The sequence below is a fragment of the Bubalus bubalis genome, chromosome 7 (assembly GCF_019923935.1).
Source record: "Bubalus bubalis isolate 160015118507 breed Murrah chromosome 7, NDDB_SH_1, whole genome shotgun sequence".
Classification (NCBI taxonomy): domain Eukaryota; kingdom Metazoa; phylum Chordata; class Mammalia; order Artiodactyla; family Bovidae; genus Bubalus; species Bubalus bubalis.
Genome location: NC_059163.1, coordinates 105,048,466 through 105,062,839, shown reverse-complemented (window position 1 = coordinate 105,062,839; position 14,374 = coordinate 105,048,466). Strand labels below are relative to the sequence as shown.

Sequence of the window (14,374 nt, the reverse complement as noted above, 5' to 3'; positions counted from 1 at the left end):
TTTCCGTTTCAGTTCAGTCGCTCAGTCGTGTCTGACTCTCTGTGACCTCATGAACTGCAGCACACCAGGCCTTCCTGCCCATCACCAACTCCCGGAGTTTACCCAGACTCCTGTCCATTGAGTCGGTGATGCCGTCCAACCATCTCATCCTCTGGCATCCCCTTCTCCTCCCACCCTCAATCTTTCCTAGCATCAGGGTCTTTTCAAAAGAGTCAGCTCTTCACATCAGGTGGCCAAAGTATTGGAGTTTCAGCTTCAACATCAGTCTTTCCAATGAACATCCAGGACTGATCTCCTTTAGAATGGACTGGTTGGATCTCCTTGCAGTCCAATGGACTCTTAAGAGTCTTCTCCAACACCACAGGTCAAAAGCATCAATTCTTTGGTGCTCAGCTTTCTTTATAGCCCAGCTCTCACATCCATACATGACTACTGGAAAAACTATAGCCTTGACTAGACAGACCTTTGTTGAAAAAGTAATGTCTCTGCTTTTGAATATGCTATCTAGGTTGGTCATAACTTTCCTTCCAAGGAGTAAGCACATCTTTTAATTTCATGGCTGCAGTCACCACCTGCAGTGATTTTGGAGCCCAAAAAAATTGTTGGCCACTATTTCCACTATTTCCCCATCTATTTGCCATGAAGTGATGGGACCAGATGCCATGATCTAAGTTTTCTGAATGTTGAGTTTTAAGCCAACTTTTTCACTCTCCACTTTCACTTTCATCAAGAGGCTGTTTAGTTCCTCTTCACTTTCTGTCATAAGGGTGGTGTCATCTGCATATCTGAGGTTATTGATATTTCTCCCGGCAATCTTGATTCCAGCTTGTGCTTCCTCCAGTCCAGAGTTTCTCATAATGTACTCTGCATAGAAGTTAAATAAGGAGGGTGACAATATACAGCCTTGACGTACTCCTTTTCCTATTTGGAACCAGTCTCCTGTTCCATGTCCAGTGCTAACTGTTGCTTCCTGACCTGCATATAGGTTTCTCAAGAGGCAGGTCAGGTGGTCTGGTATTCCCATCTCTTTCAGAATTTTCCATGGTTTATTGTGATCCACACAGTCAAAGGCTTTGGCATAGTCCATAAAGCAGAAATAGATGTTTTTTGGAACTCTCTTGCTTTTTTGATGATCTAGTGGATATTGGCAATTTGATCTCTGGTTCCTCTGCCTTTTCTAAAACCAGCTTGAACATCTGGAAGTTCACGGTTCACATATTGTAATATATATAAATATTGTGAGTACATATACATGTAACCATATATACTACTGTATAAATCAGGAAAAAAGAAACAACTTAAGCAGACTTGGCATATCTTAAGAGTGTGTCAGTGTACTCTTCTTCATAATGTTAGAGTGGGGAAGTGAGAACGAAGTGAGTAAATAACAGATTGAACAGTTATGAGTTCTTTCTTCCCCTCCAAATGACTTTGTACCATGTACATACATTCTTAGACTCATAGAGATGACCCAGGGAGTGAGGGGTTTCCTTTTCCAGTTTCTCATCTAATATGGAAATATAGTCATTCTATAAGCAGTGCTCACTGAGTATTTTATGTGCCACTTCCTGTAGATACCAGTGATACAGAAATCAAAGACATATCCCCCTTCTTTAAGGACTTTGCTCTTATAAACTGAGTTGAGTCCCTTCCCAAATTCATATGTTGAAACCCTAACCCCCAGTATTTCAGACTGTATTTGGAGATAGGGTCTTTAAGAGGTAAAATGGGGTCATTAGAATGGGTCCTAATCCAGTATCAGCGATGTTCTTAATAAGAAGAGGTTAGGACAAAGACCCACACAGAAGGAAGACCAGGTGAAGATGGTCATTTAGAAGCCAAAGAGAGAAGCCTTAGAAGAAATGAACCCTGCCAGCATCTTAAGTTTAGACTTCTAACTTCCAAAATTGAGAAAATTATTCCTGTTGTTTAAGCCACCCCATCTGTGGCACTTTTTTAAGGTAGTTCTAGCAAATGAATACAGTTATACTAGACAGGCAAAGCAACAGCTGTATGAGTGTAGTAAGCCTTAACAGAGATACATCCAGAACCTTTTGGTGCAAAGAGGAGAGATGGGGATTATCTAGCCAGTTACTTTTAATTGAAAGAAATTGCCAGCAATAAAATTCAGTAGTCTACTTATAAAGCAGTACTTTTATACAACAAATATACGTTGAAAGCTTACAAAGTGTTAGCTAATGGTAAGGTGGGCTTCCCTAGTGGCTCAGTAGTAATCATCTACCAGTGCAGATGTGGGTTCAATCCCTGGGTCAGGAAGATCCCCTGGAGAAGGAAATGGCAACCCACTCCAGTATTCTTGCCTGGAGAATTCCATGGACAGAGGAAACTGGTGGGCTACAGTCCATAGGGTCACAAAGAGTTGGACACAACTGAGCAATTTAGCACATGCGTTACATATGAGAGTTAAGAGAGTAAATCCTGAGTTCTCATCACAAGAAAGAATTTTTTTTCCTATTTCTTTAATTTTGTATCTGTATGAGATGATACCTGTTGTGGTAAAGAAAAAAAGAAGCGATTGTAGTCCACCCGCATCCCTACTAGCTTGCACCTGTTGAAATTTACAGTTCCTGTCCTCTTTCTGACTAAGCTGTTCTTTTTCCCTGAATTCTTACCTACCTTTGCTTCCTTTTTTTGGCATAAATATCACACCAAGAAGACGAACACAGCACAGCTCTGCTCTCTCAGCCAGTCAGTGCTCCAGCTGAGTCCCCTCCCTTCCATTGTCAGTCAGCAGGCATTCAGTGAGGCTCACGGTGGCAGAGGACTCTGAGAGGGAACCGAATCCTTCATTCCACTGCGCAGGTAGCTAAGCCTTTAGTTCCAGTTCCCAGATGGAAACCCAGTCCTACCTAGGACAAGAAGAATATATTCAGTGTTAATCCTGTGTTAATAAATTTGTTAAATTAGTCTCTACTGACACAGAGAAGAGCGGACTTTGTTATATGTAAGAAATTTTATTATTTATACATAACTTCAAGGGCACTGACAGGGAAGATGCTCTTTCAGCTTAGCCAAGGAGAATCTGTAGGATCCTGTCCATATTAGAATGGAGGTGTGGCAGGAGCAGGGTCACTGTCAACTCAATTTTTAAAGGTGTGGAGGGATTTTCTCTAGTGTCGTTAAGATCATTCACTATTCAGATTTGATAAAGAAACTTAAGTAAATACCTTAAGATGACCCTTTTGATGGACTGTTTATTTATAGTGGACTCTATCCCAGAAGCCTTTTGAAACGACTCTTTAAGAATAGCTGAAATGTAAGAAAATGTTCTGAAATATACAAAAGAAAGCAAAAGAAGAATGAAAATCATGGATGAGGCTATTAAAAATGAAGAGTGGAAAGAAGTTTGTCATTGAGTGTGGATAGTAATGACATACGTACATCTTTGCCTATGGTTAGAATTTGGCTGTGAGCCTTCTGTGCTAAGTCGCTTCAGTCCTGTCTAACTCTTTATGACCCTGTGGACTGTAGCCCACCAGGCTGCTCTATCCATGGGATTCTCCAGGCATGAATACTGGAAAGTGTTGCTCTGCTCTTCTCCAGGGGATCTTCCCGACCCAGGGATTGAACCCGTGTCTTTTAATGTCTCCTGCCTTGGCAGGTGGGTTCTTTACCATTAGCATGGCAGTTGACAAAAAAAAGTAAATTTTGCAAATTAATGTTTAGTGAGATAAAAAATAAATCTCTTGCTCAGAAGAAGCAAAACTCTTCTTGTTACAAAAACTTGAAAGGAGTTTCTCCAACGAGTCCATGTGAAAATGGCCCTGTATGATCTAACAAATAGCACTTTCCACAGCTGCTTCCAGGAAGAGTGGGAGTAGACTTTGTGGGGCTGTCTCCTCTCCCAAGTGTCAGTGAAGACTGAAGGTGTCACACACAGCGCCCATCATTACAGAACCATCCTGTGCAGTGGACCAGGCCCAGTTCAGTTCAGTTCAGTACAGTCGCTCAGTTGTGTCTGACTCTTTGTGACCCCATGAATCCCAGCACACCAGGCCTCCCTGTCCATCACCAACACCTGGAGTTCACTAAAACTTACGTCCATCGAGTCGGTGATACCATCCAGCCATCTCATCCTCTGTTGTCCCCTTCTCCTCTTGCCCCCAATCCCTTCCAGCATCAGAGTCTTTTCCAATGAGTCAACTCTTTGCATGAGGTGGCCAAAGTACTGGAGTTTCAGCTTTAGCATCATTCCTTCCAAAAAAATCCCAGGGCTGATCTCCTTTAGAATGGATTGGTTGGATCTCCTTGCAGTCCAAGGGACTCTCAAGAGTCTTCTCCAACACCACAGTTCAAAAGCATCAATTCTTCAGCACTCAGCTTTCTGCGCAGTCCAACTCTCGCATCCATACATGACCACTGGAAGAACCATAGCCTTGACTAGACGGACCTTTGTTGGCAAAGTAATGTCTCTGCTTTTGAATATGCTATCTAGATTGGTCATAACTTTCCTTCCAAGGAGTAAGCATCTTTTAATTTCATGGCTGCAGTCACCATCTGCAGTGATTTTGGAGCCCCAAAAAACAAAGTTTGACACGGTTTCCACTGTTTCCCCATCTATTTGCCATGAAGTGATGGGACCGGATGCCATGATCTTAGTTTTCTGAATGTTGAGCTTTAAGCCAACTTTTTCACTCTCCACTTTCACTTTCATCAAGAGGCTGTTTAGTTCCTCTTCACTTTCTGTCATAAGGGTGGTGTCATCTGCATATCTGAGGTGATTGATATTTCTCCCGGCAATCTTGATTCCAGCTTGTGCTTCTTCCAGCCCAGCCTTTCTCATGATGTACTCTGCATATAAATTAAATAAGCAAGATGACAATATACAGCCTTGACATACTCCTTTTCCTACTTGGAACCAGTCTGTTGTTCCATGTCCAGTTCTAACTGTTGCCTCCTGACCTGCATACAGATTTCTCAAGAGGCAGGTCAGGTGGTCTGGTATTCCCATCTCTTTCAGAATTTTCCAGTTCATTGTGATCCACACAGTCAAAGGCTCTGGCATAGTCCATAAAGCAGAAATAGATGTTTTTCTGGAACTCTCTTGCTTTTTCCATGATCCAGTGGATGTTGGCAATTTGGTCTCTGGTCCCTCTGCCTTTTCTAAAACCAGCTTGAACATCTGGAAGTTCACGGTTCACATATTGCTGAAGCCTGGCTGAGAGAATTTTGAGCATTACTTTACTAGCGTGTGAGATGAGTGCAATTGTGCGGTAGTTTGAGCATTCTTTGGCATTGCCTTTCTTTGGGATTGGAATGAAAACTGACCTTTTCCAGTCCTGTGGCCACTGCTGAGTTTTCCAAATTTGCTGGCATATTGAGTGCAGCACTTTCACAGCATCATCTTTCAGAATTTGAAATAGCTCAACTGGAATTCCAACACCTCCACTAGCTTTGTTCATAGTGATGCTTTCTAAGGCCCACTTGACTTCACATTCCAGGATGTCTGGCTCTAGATGAGTGCTCATACCATCGTGATTATCTTGGTCGTGAAGATCTTTTTTGTACAGTTCTTCTGTGTTTTCTTGCCACCTCTTCTTAATATCTTCTGCTTCTGTTAGGTCCATACTATTTCTGTCCTTTATCGAGCCCATCTTTGCATGAAATGTTCCCTTGGTATCTCTAATTTTCTTGAAGAGATCTCTAGTGTTTCCCTTTCTGTTGTTTTCCTCCATTTCTTTGCATTGATCACTGAAGAAGGCTTTCTTACCTCTTCTTGCTATTCTTTGGAACTCTGCATTCAGATGCTTATATCTTTCCTTTTCTCCTTTGCTTTTCACTTCTCTTCTTTTCACAGCTATTTGTAAGGCCTCCCCAGACAGCCATTTTGCTTTTTTGCATTTCTTTTCCATGGGGATGGTCTTGATCCCTGTCTCCTGTACAATGTCACGAACCTCATTCCATAGTTCATCAGGCACTCTATCAGATCTAGTCCCTTAAATCTATTTCTCACTTCCACTGTATAATCATAAAGGATTTGATTTAGGTCATACCTGAATGGCCCAGTGGTTTTCCCTACTTTCTTCAATTTAAGTCTGAATTTGGCAATAAGGAGCTCATGATCTGAGCCACAGTCAGCTCCTGGTCTTGTTTTTGCTGACTGTATAGAGCTTCTCCATCTTTGGCTGCAAAGAATATAATCAATCTGATTTCAGTATTGACCGTCTGGTGATGTCCATGTGTAGAGTCTTCTCTTGTGTTGTTGGAAGAGGGTGTTTGCTATGACCAGTGCGTTTTCTTGGCAAAATTCTCTTAGCCTTTGCCCTGCTTCATTCCATACTCCAAGGCCAAATTTGCCTGTTACTCCAGGTGTTTCTTGACTTCCTACTTTTGCATTCCAGTCCCCTATAATGAAAAGGACATGTTTTTTGGGTGTTAGTTCTAAAAGGTCTTGTAGGTCTTCATAGAACTGTTCAACTTCAGTTTCTTCAGCATTACTGGTTGGGGCATAGACTTGGATTACTGTGATATTGAATGGTTTGCCTTGGAAACGAACAGAGTTCATTCTGTCATTTTTTAGATTGCATCCAAGTACTGCATTTCAGACTCTTTTGTGGCCCAGTCTGCTCAAATTCACAGAATGGGGTTGTTTGCTGGTCTCAGGTGATCTCAGTACATATCTTAGAAAGTCTAGAAAACAGATTGTATGTTCCTCAATCGGCTGTTCTCAAACGTATTTTTTCTTACCCCCTCAGGTGAAGTTTGTTAAATATTTGGTAGCACTGATAGGCTTGTTTCAAGATGAAAACTTTCTTTCAAGTGCATACTAATACTTACGCTTCAACAGAAAGTGGAAATCGAAATTGAACTGACTTATTTTGCAAACTGAGGAATCGGATAAAGATACAATAAGGATACTGGCCTCAAGGGGCCATCCACCCTTCTGGATGAGCTGAAGATGTGCCCTGATAGATACTACATAGTAAATAGGTTTGAATCTGCTTTAATGTCCACACAAATGGTAGCATAAAACCTTGAGGTTCCACCATCCTCTCCTGCTGTGTTATGGTCATAGTCAATTTAGCGTGGCAGATTTTTCAGACGAACATAAGAAGATACCCACCTGGTGAAAAGTGCAGCACGCTCCTAAAACTCTGTCGCTTTGTGCTTGTCCTTTGAGCTTGTGACTCAAGCTTATCTTTGAAGGTAAACTACTTGCCAGATATATATTGAGAAAATGAATGAAGGGTTAAGTAGGACTGTTTATAAACCAGTTGAAAATAGAGGGAAAACATACCAAAAGTGCCATATTCTGTTACATTGTAAGTGATCTATAGATCTTTTATTTTCTGGTGAGAATTAATTAACAAAAGGCATTCCTTACTAGTGGTAACAAAAATGATACCCTAAAGTTTAAAAATAATAACAATAATAAACTACTTTTCTCAAATGTTGAAAGCTGCTTATGTAAAATGGCATCATAATAGCAATAGGAAACAAGGCTCAGATGGTAAAGCGTCTGCCTGAAACGCCGGAGACCTGGGTTCAGTCCCTGGGTCAGGAAGATCCCCTGGAAAAGGAAGTGGCAACCCACTCCAGTACTCTTGCCTGGAAAATTCCATGGACTGAGGAGCCTAGAAGGTTGTAGTCCATGGGGTCGCAAAGAGTTAGGGTCACAAAGAGTCAGACACGACTGAGCAACTTCCCTTCACTAACTAAAAGTAGGGTAAAAAATGGGGCTTCCCTGGTGGCTTGGATGGTAAAGAATCCACCTGCTATACAGGAGACCCACGTTCCATCTCTGGGTCAGGAAGATCCCCTGGAGAAGGGAATGGCAGTCCACTCCCAGTGTTCTTGCCTGAAGAATCCCATGACAGTGGGCTGGTCGGCTATAATCCATGAGGTCACAAAGAGTCGGACACAACTGAGCGACTAAGCACACACACGGGGTAAAAGTTACTTTCTTACACCCCACAGAACACATTTTAATCATTCATCAAAAGCCTTTCAACTTGCTTGCTTCTCAGAGAATTAGGTGCTTTTTCGGAGAAAACAATATATTTGCAAAGAATTTCCCAGCAGGAGATGGTTACTGAATACAAAGGTTATTGTCAAAGGCTAAAAAATGTTTTAACTTTGTGATGCTCATTGCTGTGACTTTTCCCATTAATTGTCTGCCTAAAGGTCGAATATCCAATGCTTACTGAGAATTAGTTACCCTGTGGTCACTCAGTGATGATAATTGATGGTAATATAATCAGAGGCAGAATATCAGTTGACTAGAGCAGTGTAATAGAAATCAGGAAGTTCAGCCTCTGGCCTTCATTCAGTCAATGATTTTATGATATATGTCATATCTTTGAACATTCTATATCTCAGCTTCTCCATCTGTTAAACTGAGTTCATAATAACTGTCCTGGTCTGTCTCACAGGAATGTTGCATGGACAAATTAGATAAGTGTAAAAGTGCCTTGGAGGTAAAGCCACTCTATAAATAAAAATTAGTGTGGTGTAGCTACTGAAAAGTGTGTTGCAGAACCTAGAATAGTTAATCTCCACAGGCTTCATGGCTAGATAAAGCTTCATAATGGATTCCTGTCAGGCAAATGAAACCCATCTTATCAGTTCATGGCTGTATAGTATTTAATGGAAAAGAAATCTCTTTACAAACATTTTCTTACCTTGATACAAATGTGCATTAAAAATCAGTCATGTTTGAATTAAATAAAACCTTTCTAAGTAGCTTTAAGTCACCTCTAATATCCAGTTTATAATTTCTGTAGTCATTTTGGAGGGTGAGGATTTGATATGTTTAATAAAGTTGTGAAATAAGTATATGAAACTATGGGGAAGAGAAATTGACTAGAATGGTTTTTTTTCCCAGTAATAATTGTTACTGTTTTTAAGACTCTGACATTACCAAATTGAGATTTAAAAATTTTTGTTTATTTTATAGAAATCTCAAACTCTCATTTCTGCCTAACCCATATATGTTTTCCTGGTTACTTCTTTTTCTGTCACAGTTAATATTCTCATTATCAGTTGTTATCATGACACACTCAGTCATTGCAGCTCAAAAAACCTAATTACCAGATCCCTTGAAGACAGAAAACCAGGGCCTTTCTTGAAGGAGTTCCTTAAGTGCTTATTCCTCTCGCCTGTCCTTTTCACTTCAGTGCACAGAGAGTTCTGTGTAAATTGCCAGCAACCATGTGTTAAGTCCTTGAGAAGGAGAATTGAGCAAGTATTTAATTGTTTGGACATTGCAAATAAGAGTTCCTATTCAGGCTAACTAGAAACTTTTATTCCAGAGCCAACTTGATCTCTTTTCTTTTTGCAGGGGACCATTCCTAGTGGCATTGGGGAAATCTTGGCACCCAGAAGAATTTAACTGTGCTCACTGCAAAAATACCATGGCCTACATTGGATTTGTAGAGGAACAGGGAGCCCTGTATTGTGAGCTCTGCTATGAGAAATTCTTTGCTCCAGAATGTGGTCGATGCCAAAGGAAGATCCTTGGAGTGAGTATTGGAAACCTTTTCACTCTGAGTGAGTTTTAAAGCAGAACAATTTTTTGGTATGAAACCCTTCCATCATTTTTACTTTTTATTTTCTTCTTGCTTGATCCCCTCTCTGTTTTCATCACTATTTATTTTTGTAAAGCAAAACTAAATAGACCTCTGTAGAAGTATATTGGACTCATGGGGTTAAGTTGTCTTTGGTTTTGTCTTACTGAGTGCTGGGTTGTCTGGTGAAAGTCTAGCCACTGTGGGGAAAAAATAATTTACTGTGGGTGTGCTGCCTCAACAGGACCCTGTTAGCTCAGGAATGAAGAGGTCGCACAGGACCACACACATCTGAGTTCTCAGAACTGACACCTTCACTGTTTTAAATTAAATTCCATCGCTTTTATAAGAGCAGCATTTCCCCATTTGTCAGGGTTCAAGCACAGGACACAGATTTCATGAAATGTATAAAACATGAGGCTTATAAGTGATACATTTTTCTTGAATTCATATAATGTTTAAAAATATAACCTCAGGTCTGTGAGGGTATACATGTGATAGAAAAATAATCAAACCACACCTTTTTTTTTTTTTTTTTTTTTTTTTACAAAAAGGTAGTAATTTAGGATTCAGATACATAGTAAATAATGATGAATGAATAAATTTTCTATTCTGGAATACCTAATTTGCAGTTGTGAAGTAAGGGTAAGGCATTTCCTATGGGTGACCAGCAGTTGAAATTTTACTGTAGAAGTAGCCAAAGTGACTGGACTCATACAAAATTTGGAAATTACATTGCTGAGTTCCAATATTCCCAATATGACAGTGTAATAATGAAGCTCTAATTCATTCCCATTGAGAGAAAAGAGTATGAAACAGCAGTGGATTTTATTTTCTTGGGTTCAAAAATCACTGTGGATAGTGCCTTGTAGCCATGAAATTGAAAGATGCTTGCTGCTTGGAAATAAAAGCTATGACAAACATAGGCAGCAAATTAAAAAGCAGAAAAAACATTTTGCTGACAAAGGTCCCTATAGCCAAAGCTATGGCAATTATGTACAGATGTGAGAGTTGGACCACAAAGAAGTCTGAGCGCCAAAAAATTGATGCTTTTGAATTGTGGTGCTGGAAAGACTCTTGAGAATCCCTTGGCCAGCAAGGAGATCAAACCAGTTAATCCTAAAGGAAATCAACCCTGAATATTCAGTGGAAGGACTGATGCTGAAGCTGAAGCTCCAATACTTTGGCCACCTAACGTGAAGAATTGACTCATTGGAAAAGACCCTGATGCTGGGAAAGGTTGAGGGCAGGAGGAGAAGAGGACAGCAGAGGATGAGATGGTTGGATGGCATCACTGACTCAACAGACATGAGTTTGAGCAAACTCCGGGAGATAGTGAAGGATAGGGAAGCCTGGTGTGCTATAGTTCATGGTGTTGCAAAGAGCTGGACACAACTTATCGAATGGACAACAGCAACAAATTTTAGAATACATCTTTAAATGAGTCTAAAACTTTCAAGACACTTTAAAATTATAAATATACTATGTGAAATATTTCTGTATTATTAATTTGTACAATATGTAGAGAGGAAAACAGGAGGATAATTCAGGCTATTCCTTTTCAAATGACAATAAGTAGACTACATTAATACTGTTTTAGTATATAAAAGTGTTCTATGGATTCTAGAATGATTAATAAAACACAGTCAAGTAAGAGTTTTAGCACCAAATGAGGTTCTAAGAAATGAAATCTTCAGCTCGTTGCTTTAGACATGCACCAGAACTTTACTAAAGGGACAAGTTTTCTGGATTGTGTTTTAGTTGTTTGATAATCTTACATTATGGTCTGCCTCTTGAGAAACCTTTATGCAGGTCAGAAAGCAACAGTTAGAACTGGACATGGAGCAACAGACTGGTTCCGAATAGGAAAAGGAGTACATCAAGGCTGTATATTGTCACCCTGCTTTTTTAACTTCTATGCAGAGTACATCATGAGAAACGCTGGGCTGGAAGAAGCACAAGCTGGAATCAAGATTGCCGGGAGAAATAATCAATAACCTCAGATATGCAGATGACACCACCCTTATGGCAGAAGGCAAAGAAGAACTAAAGAGCCTCTTGATGAAAGTGAAAGAGGAGAGTGAAAAAGTTGGGTTAAAGCTCAACATTCAGAAAACTAAGATCATGGCATCTGGTCCCATCACTTCATGGGAAATAGATGGGGAAACAGTGGAAACAGTGTCAGACTTTATTTTACTGGGCTCTAAAATCACTGCAGATGGTGATTGCAGCCATGAAATTAAAAGATGCTTACTCCTTGGAAGGAAATTTATGACCAACCTAGACAGCTTATTAAAAAGCAAAGACATTACTTTGTCAACAAGGGTCCGTCTAGTCAAGGCTATAGTTTTTCCAGTAGTCATGTATGGATGTGAGTATAAAGAAAGCTGAGCACTTAAGAATTGATGCTTTTGAAGTGTGGTGTTGGAGAAGACTCTTGAGAGTCCCTTGAACTGCAAGGAGATCCAACCAGTCCATCCTAAAGGAGATCAGTCCTGGGTGTTCATTGGAAGCACTGATGTTGAAGCTGAAACTACAATACTTTGGCCACCCGATGTGAAAAACTGACTCCTTAGAGAAGACCCTGATGCTGGGAAAGATTGAAGGCAGGAGGAGAAGGGGACGACAGAGGATGAGATGGTTGGATGGCATCACTGACTTGATGGACATGAGTCTGAGCAAGTTCCGGGAGTTGGTGATGGACAGGGAAGCCTGGCATGCTGCAGTCCATGGGTTGCAAAGAGTCGCACACAACTGAGGGACTGAACTGAACTGAACCTGTTAAAGATGGGATAGTAATCTGTCTCAGAATATAAAGTTGAGTAGATACTAGAAGGCTTGGTTATTATTTGGTTGAATGTTTCACTTGTTGTCCATGCTCATAGTGATCTCTTTGGGTCTAGATAACTGCTGTTTTTTCCCATTGTTCTTCTGTAGTGAACTGGGGCATTTTCTATGGCTAATGACTTCACGGTATCATTTTATTTTGAGTTTTTTATTAGAAAATATTTCACACCACAGCAATTAAAAAAATACAAAAATGTAAAGAATAAAATTAAAATGACCTATGTATTTATCAGTCCCAGATAGATCCTCTTAACCTGTAGGATGTGTTTTCTTCCAGTTTGCTCCTGATAAGTAATTCATTTACAGAACTGTAACCATACTTTACTTATAGCATCCCGTTTTTGTGATAATTATTATGGAAAGAGTAAGTTCCTGTATTACTAACTACTCTTCAAAAATGATTTCTAATAGCTCCATCTCTTTCTCTCAATTCAAAGAAATGATTCTTTGCAAAGCAAAATTCTCACACTTTCTTTTACTAATTAAAATCTGGTCCAAGTCTTTGATATTTGGTATATATAACCATAGGGCTGTTGTTCACTAGAATCCATGCTCTATGGTTCAAATTTTAGACACTCATTTCAATATGTGCTTAGTATAGTCATAGCTGATTTTCAAAATCCTAAGCATGTTAAACATGATTGGATTAAATTGATTAAGTTGTTGCTTCCAACATGGGACAGTGTATAGGTTTGTTTTAGTTTTTAAATGTTTTGCCCTTCCTTCATGACATTTGCAAGATAATATTGTGAAACATTACAAGTTAACGTTTCCTGACACCCTTTGAGGGAAAGCAGTAGTGTAGCACGGAGAAGGCAATGGCACCCCACTCCAGTACTCTTGCCTGGAAAATCCCATAGACAGAGGAGCCTGGTAGGCTGCAGTCCATGGGGCCACTGAGGGTCAAACAGACTAAGCGACTTCACTTTCACTTTTCACTTTCATGCAGTGGAGAAGGAAATGGCAACCCACTCCAGTGTTCTTGCCTGGAGAATCCCAGGGACGGGGGAGCCTGGTGGGCTGCTGTCTATGGGGTCGCACAGAGTCAGACACGACTGAAGCGACTTAGCAGCAGCAGCAGCAAACGTAGTGTAGCAAACGCTTATGAAAGACTTGATTTTATTCACCACATTTATATGTTTAAATAACACTAATTCTTTAAATAAGTTTATTGGTGTGTAATTGTGAAAAATGTATATTTTATATAGTGCATCAGTTTAGATGATCTGTGAGTCTGTCCTTAAATATCTCTAGTTCCTTAGATGAAAAGCTTAGGCAAAGATAAAGCATGTGTGTCCACTTTGGGGTCAATTTAAAAGGACTGTATTGGTACAGCTGGTAAAATACGTACCATCTTTCTTTACATCCAATTACCTTTCTGTAACAGGAAGTCATCAATGCTTTGAAACAAACTTGGCATGTTTCCTGTTTTGTGTGTGTGGCCTGTGGAAAGCCTATTCGTAATAATGTTTTTCACTTGGAGGATGGTGAGCCCTACTGTGAGACTGGTAAGATCTTTAAGCCCGTAGTTTCTTAAGTTGTAAGTGAAGGTAAAACCCCTATATTGCTATCAATTTGAAAGGAAATGCTAAGCAAAATAGTGTAGTTTTACTAAAGGTTTTAGGAGCACTTGATGTTACTGTAAATATATAGCAAAAAGTGTATAAAATTTTTATAGACTTTGTCAAAATCAGATATTACCAATTTCATTAAGAAAAGTGCATGTGTAGGCAGTTACTTACACTATTTTTCTTGAACCTCCTATAAGTTATGGATATAAATCATATGAAATTGTATAACTTAAAGCCTTCTTCTACACTCTATTAGTGAATTTTGAGTGATTATAAACATGAGAAATGTTCAACTTTTGAATAGGATATTGATATGCTCTTGAAGGCAACTGCCTTGACAGCAAATTGGAATCCTTTGTTATTTTTACTGAATGGGAAGGTAATCACGGTTTGCTCCCTTGGTGAGATTATTTTTAAGAAAACAAGCTC

At 39.8% G+C, this 14,374-nt stretch overlaps 1 protein-coding gene across 15 annotated transcripts in view; it reads left to right on the top strand.

The window, feature by feature from the left end:
- PDLIM5 (PDZ and LIM domain 5) overlaps window positions 1–14,374 on the top strand; it is a 227,706-nt gene that overhangs the window by 205,923 nt on the left and 7,409 nt on the right. For all 15 annotated transcript variants that reach the window (XM_006046893.4, XM_006046896.4, XM_006046892.4 and 12 more), the window contains 2 exons: window positions 9,302–9,482; window positions 13,762–13,882. In XM_006046893.4, coding sequence (XP_006046955.3) covers window positions 9,302–9,482; window positions 13,762–13,882 — 302 coding nt within the window. The remainder of the gene's footprint in view (window positions 1–9,301; window positions 9,483–13,761; window positions 13,883–14,374) is intronic.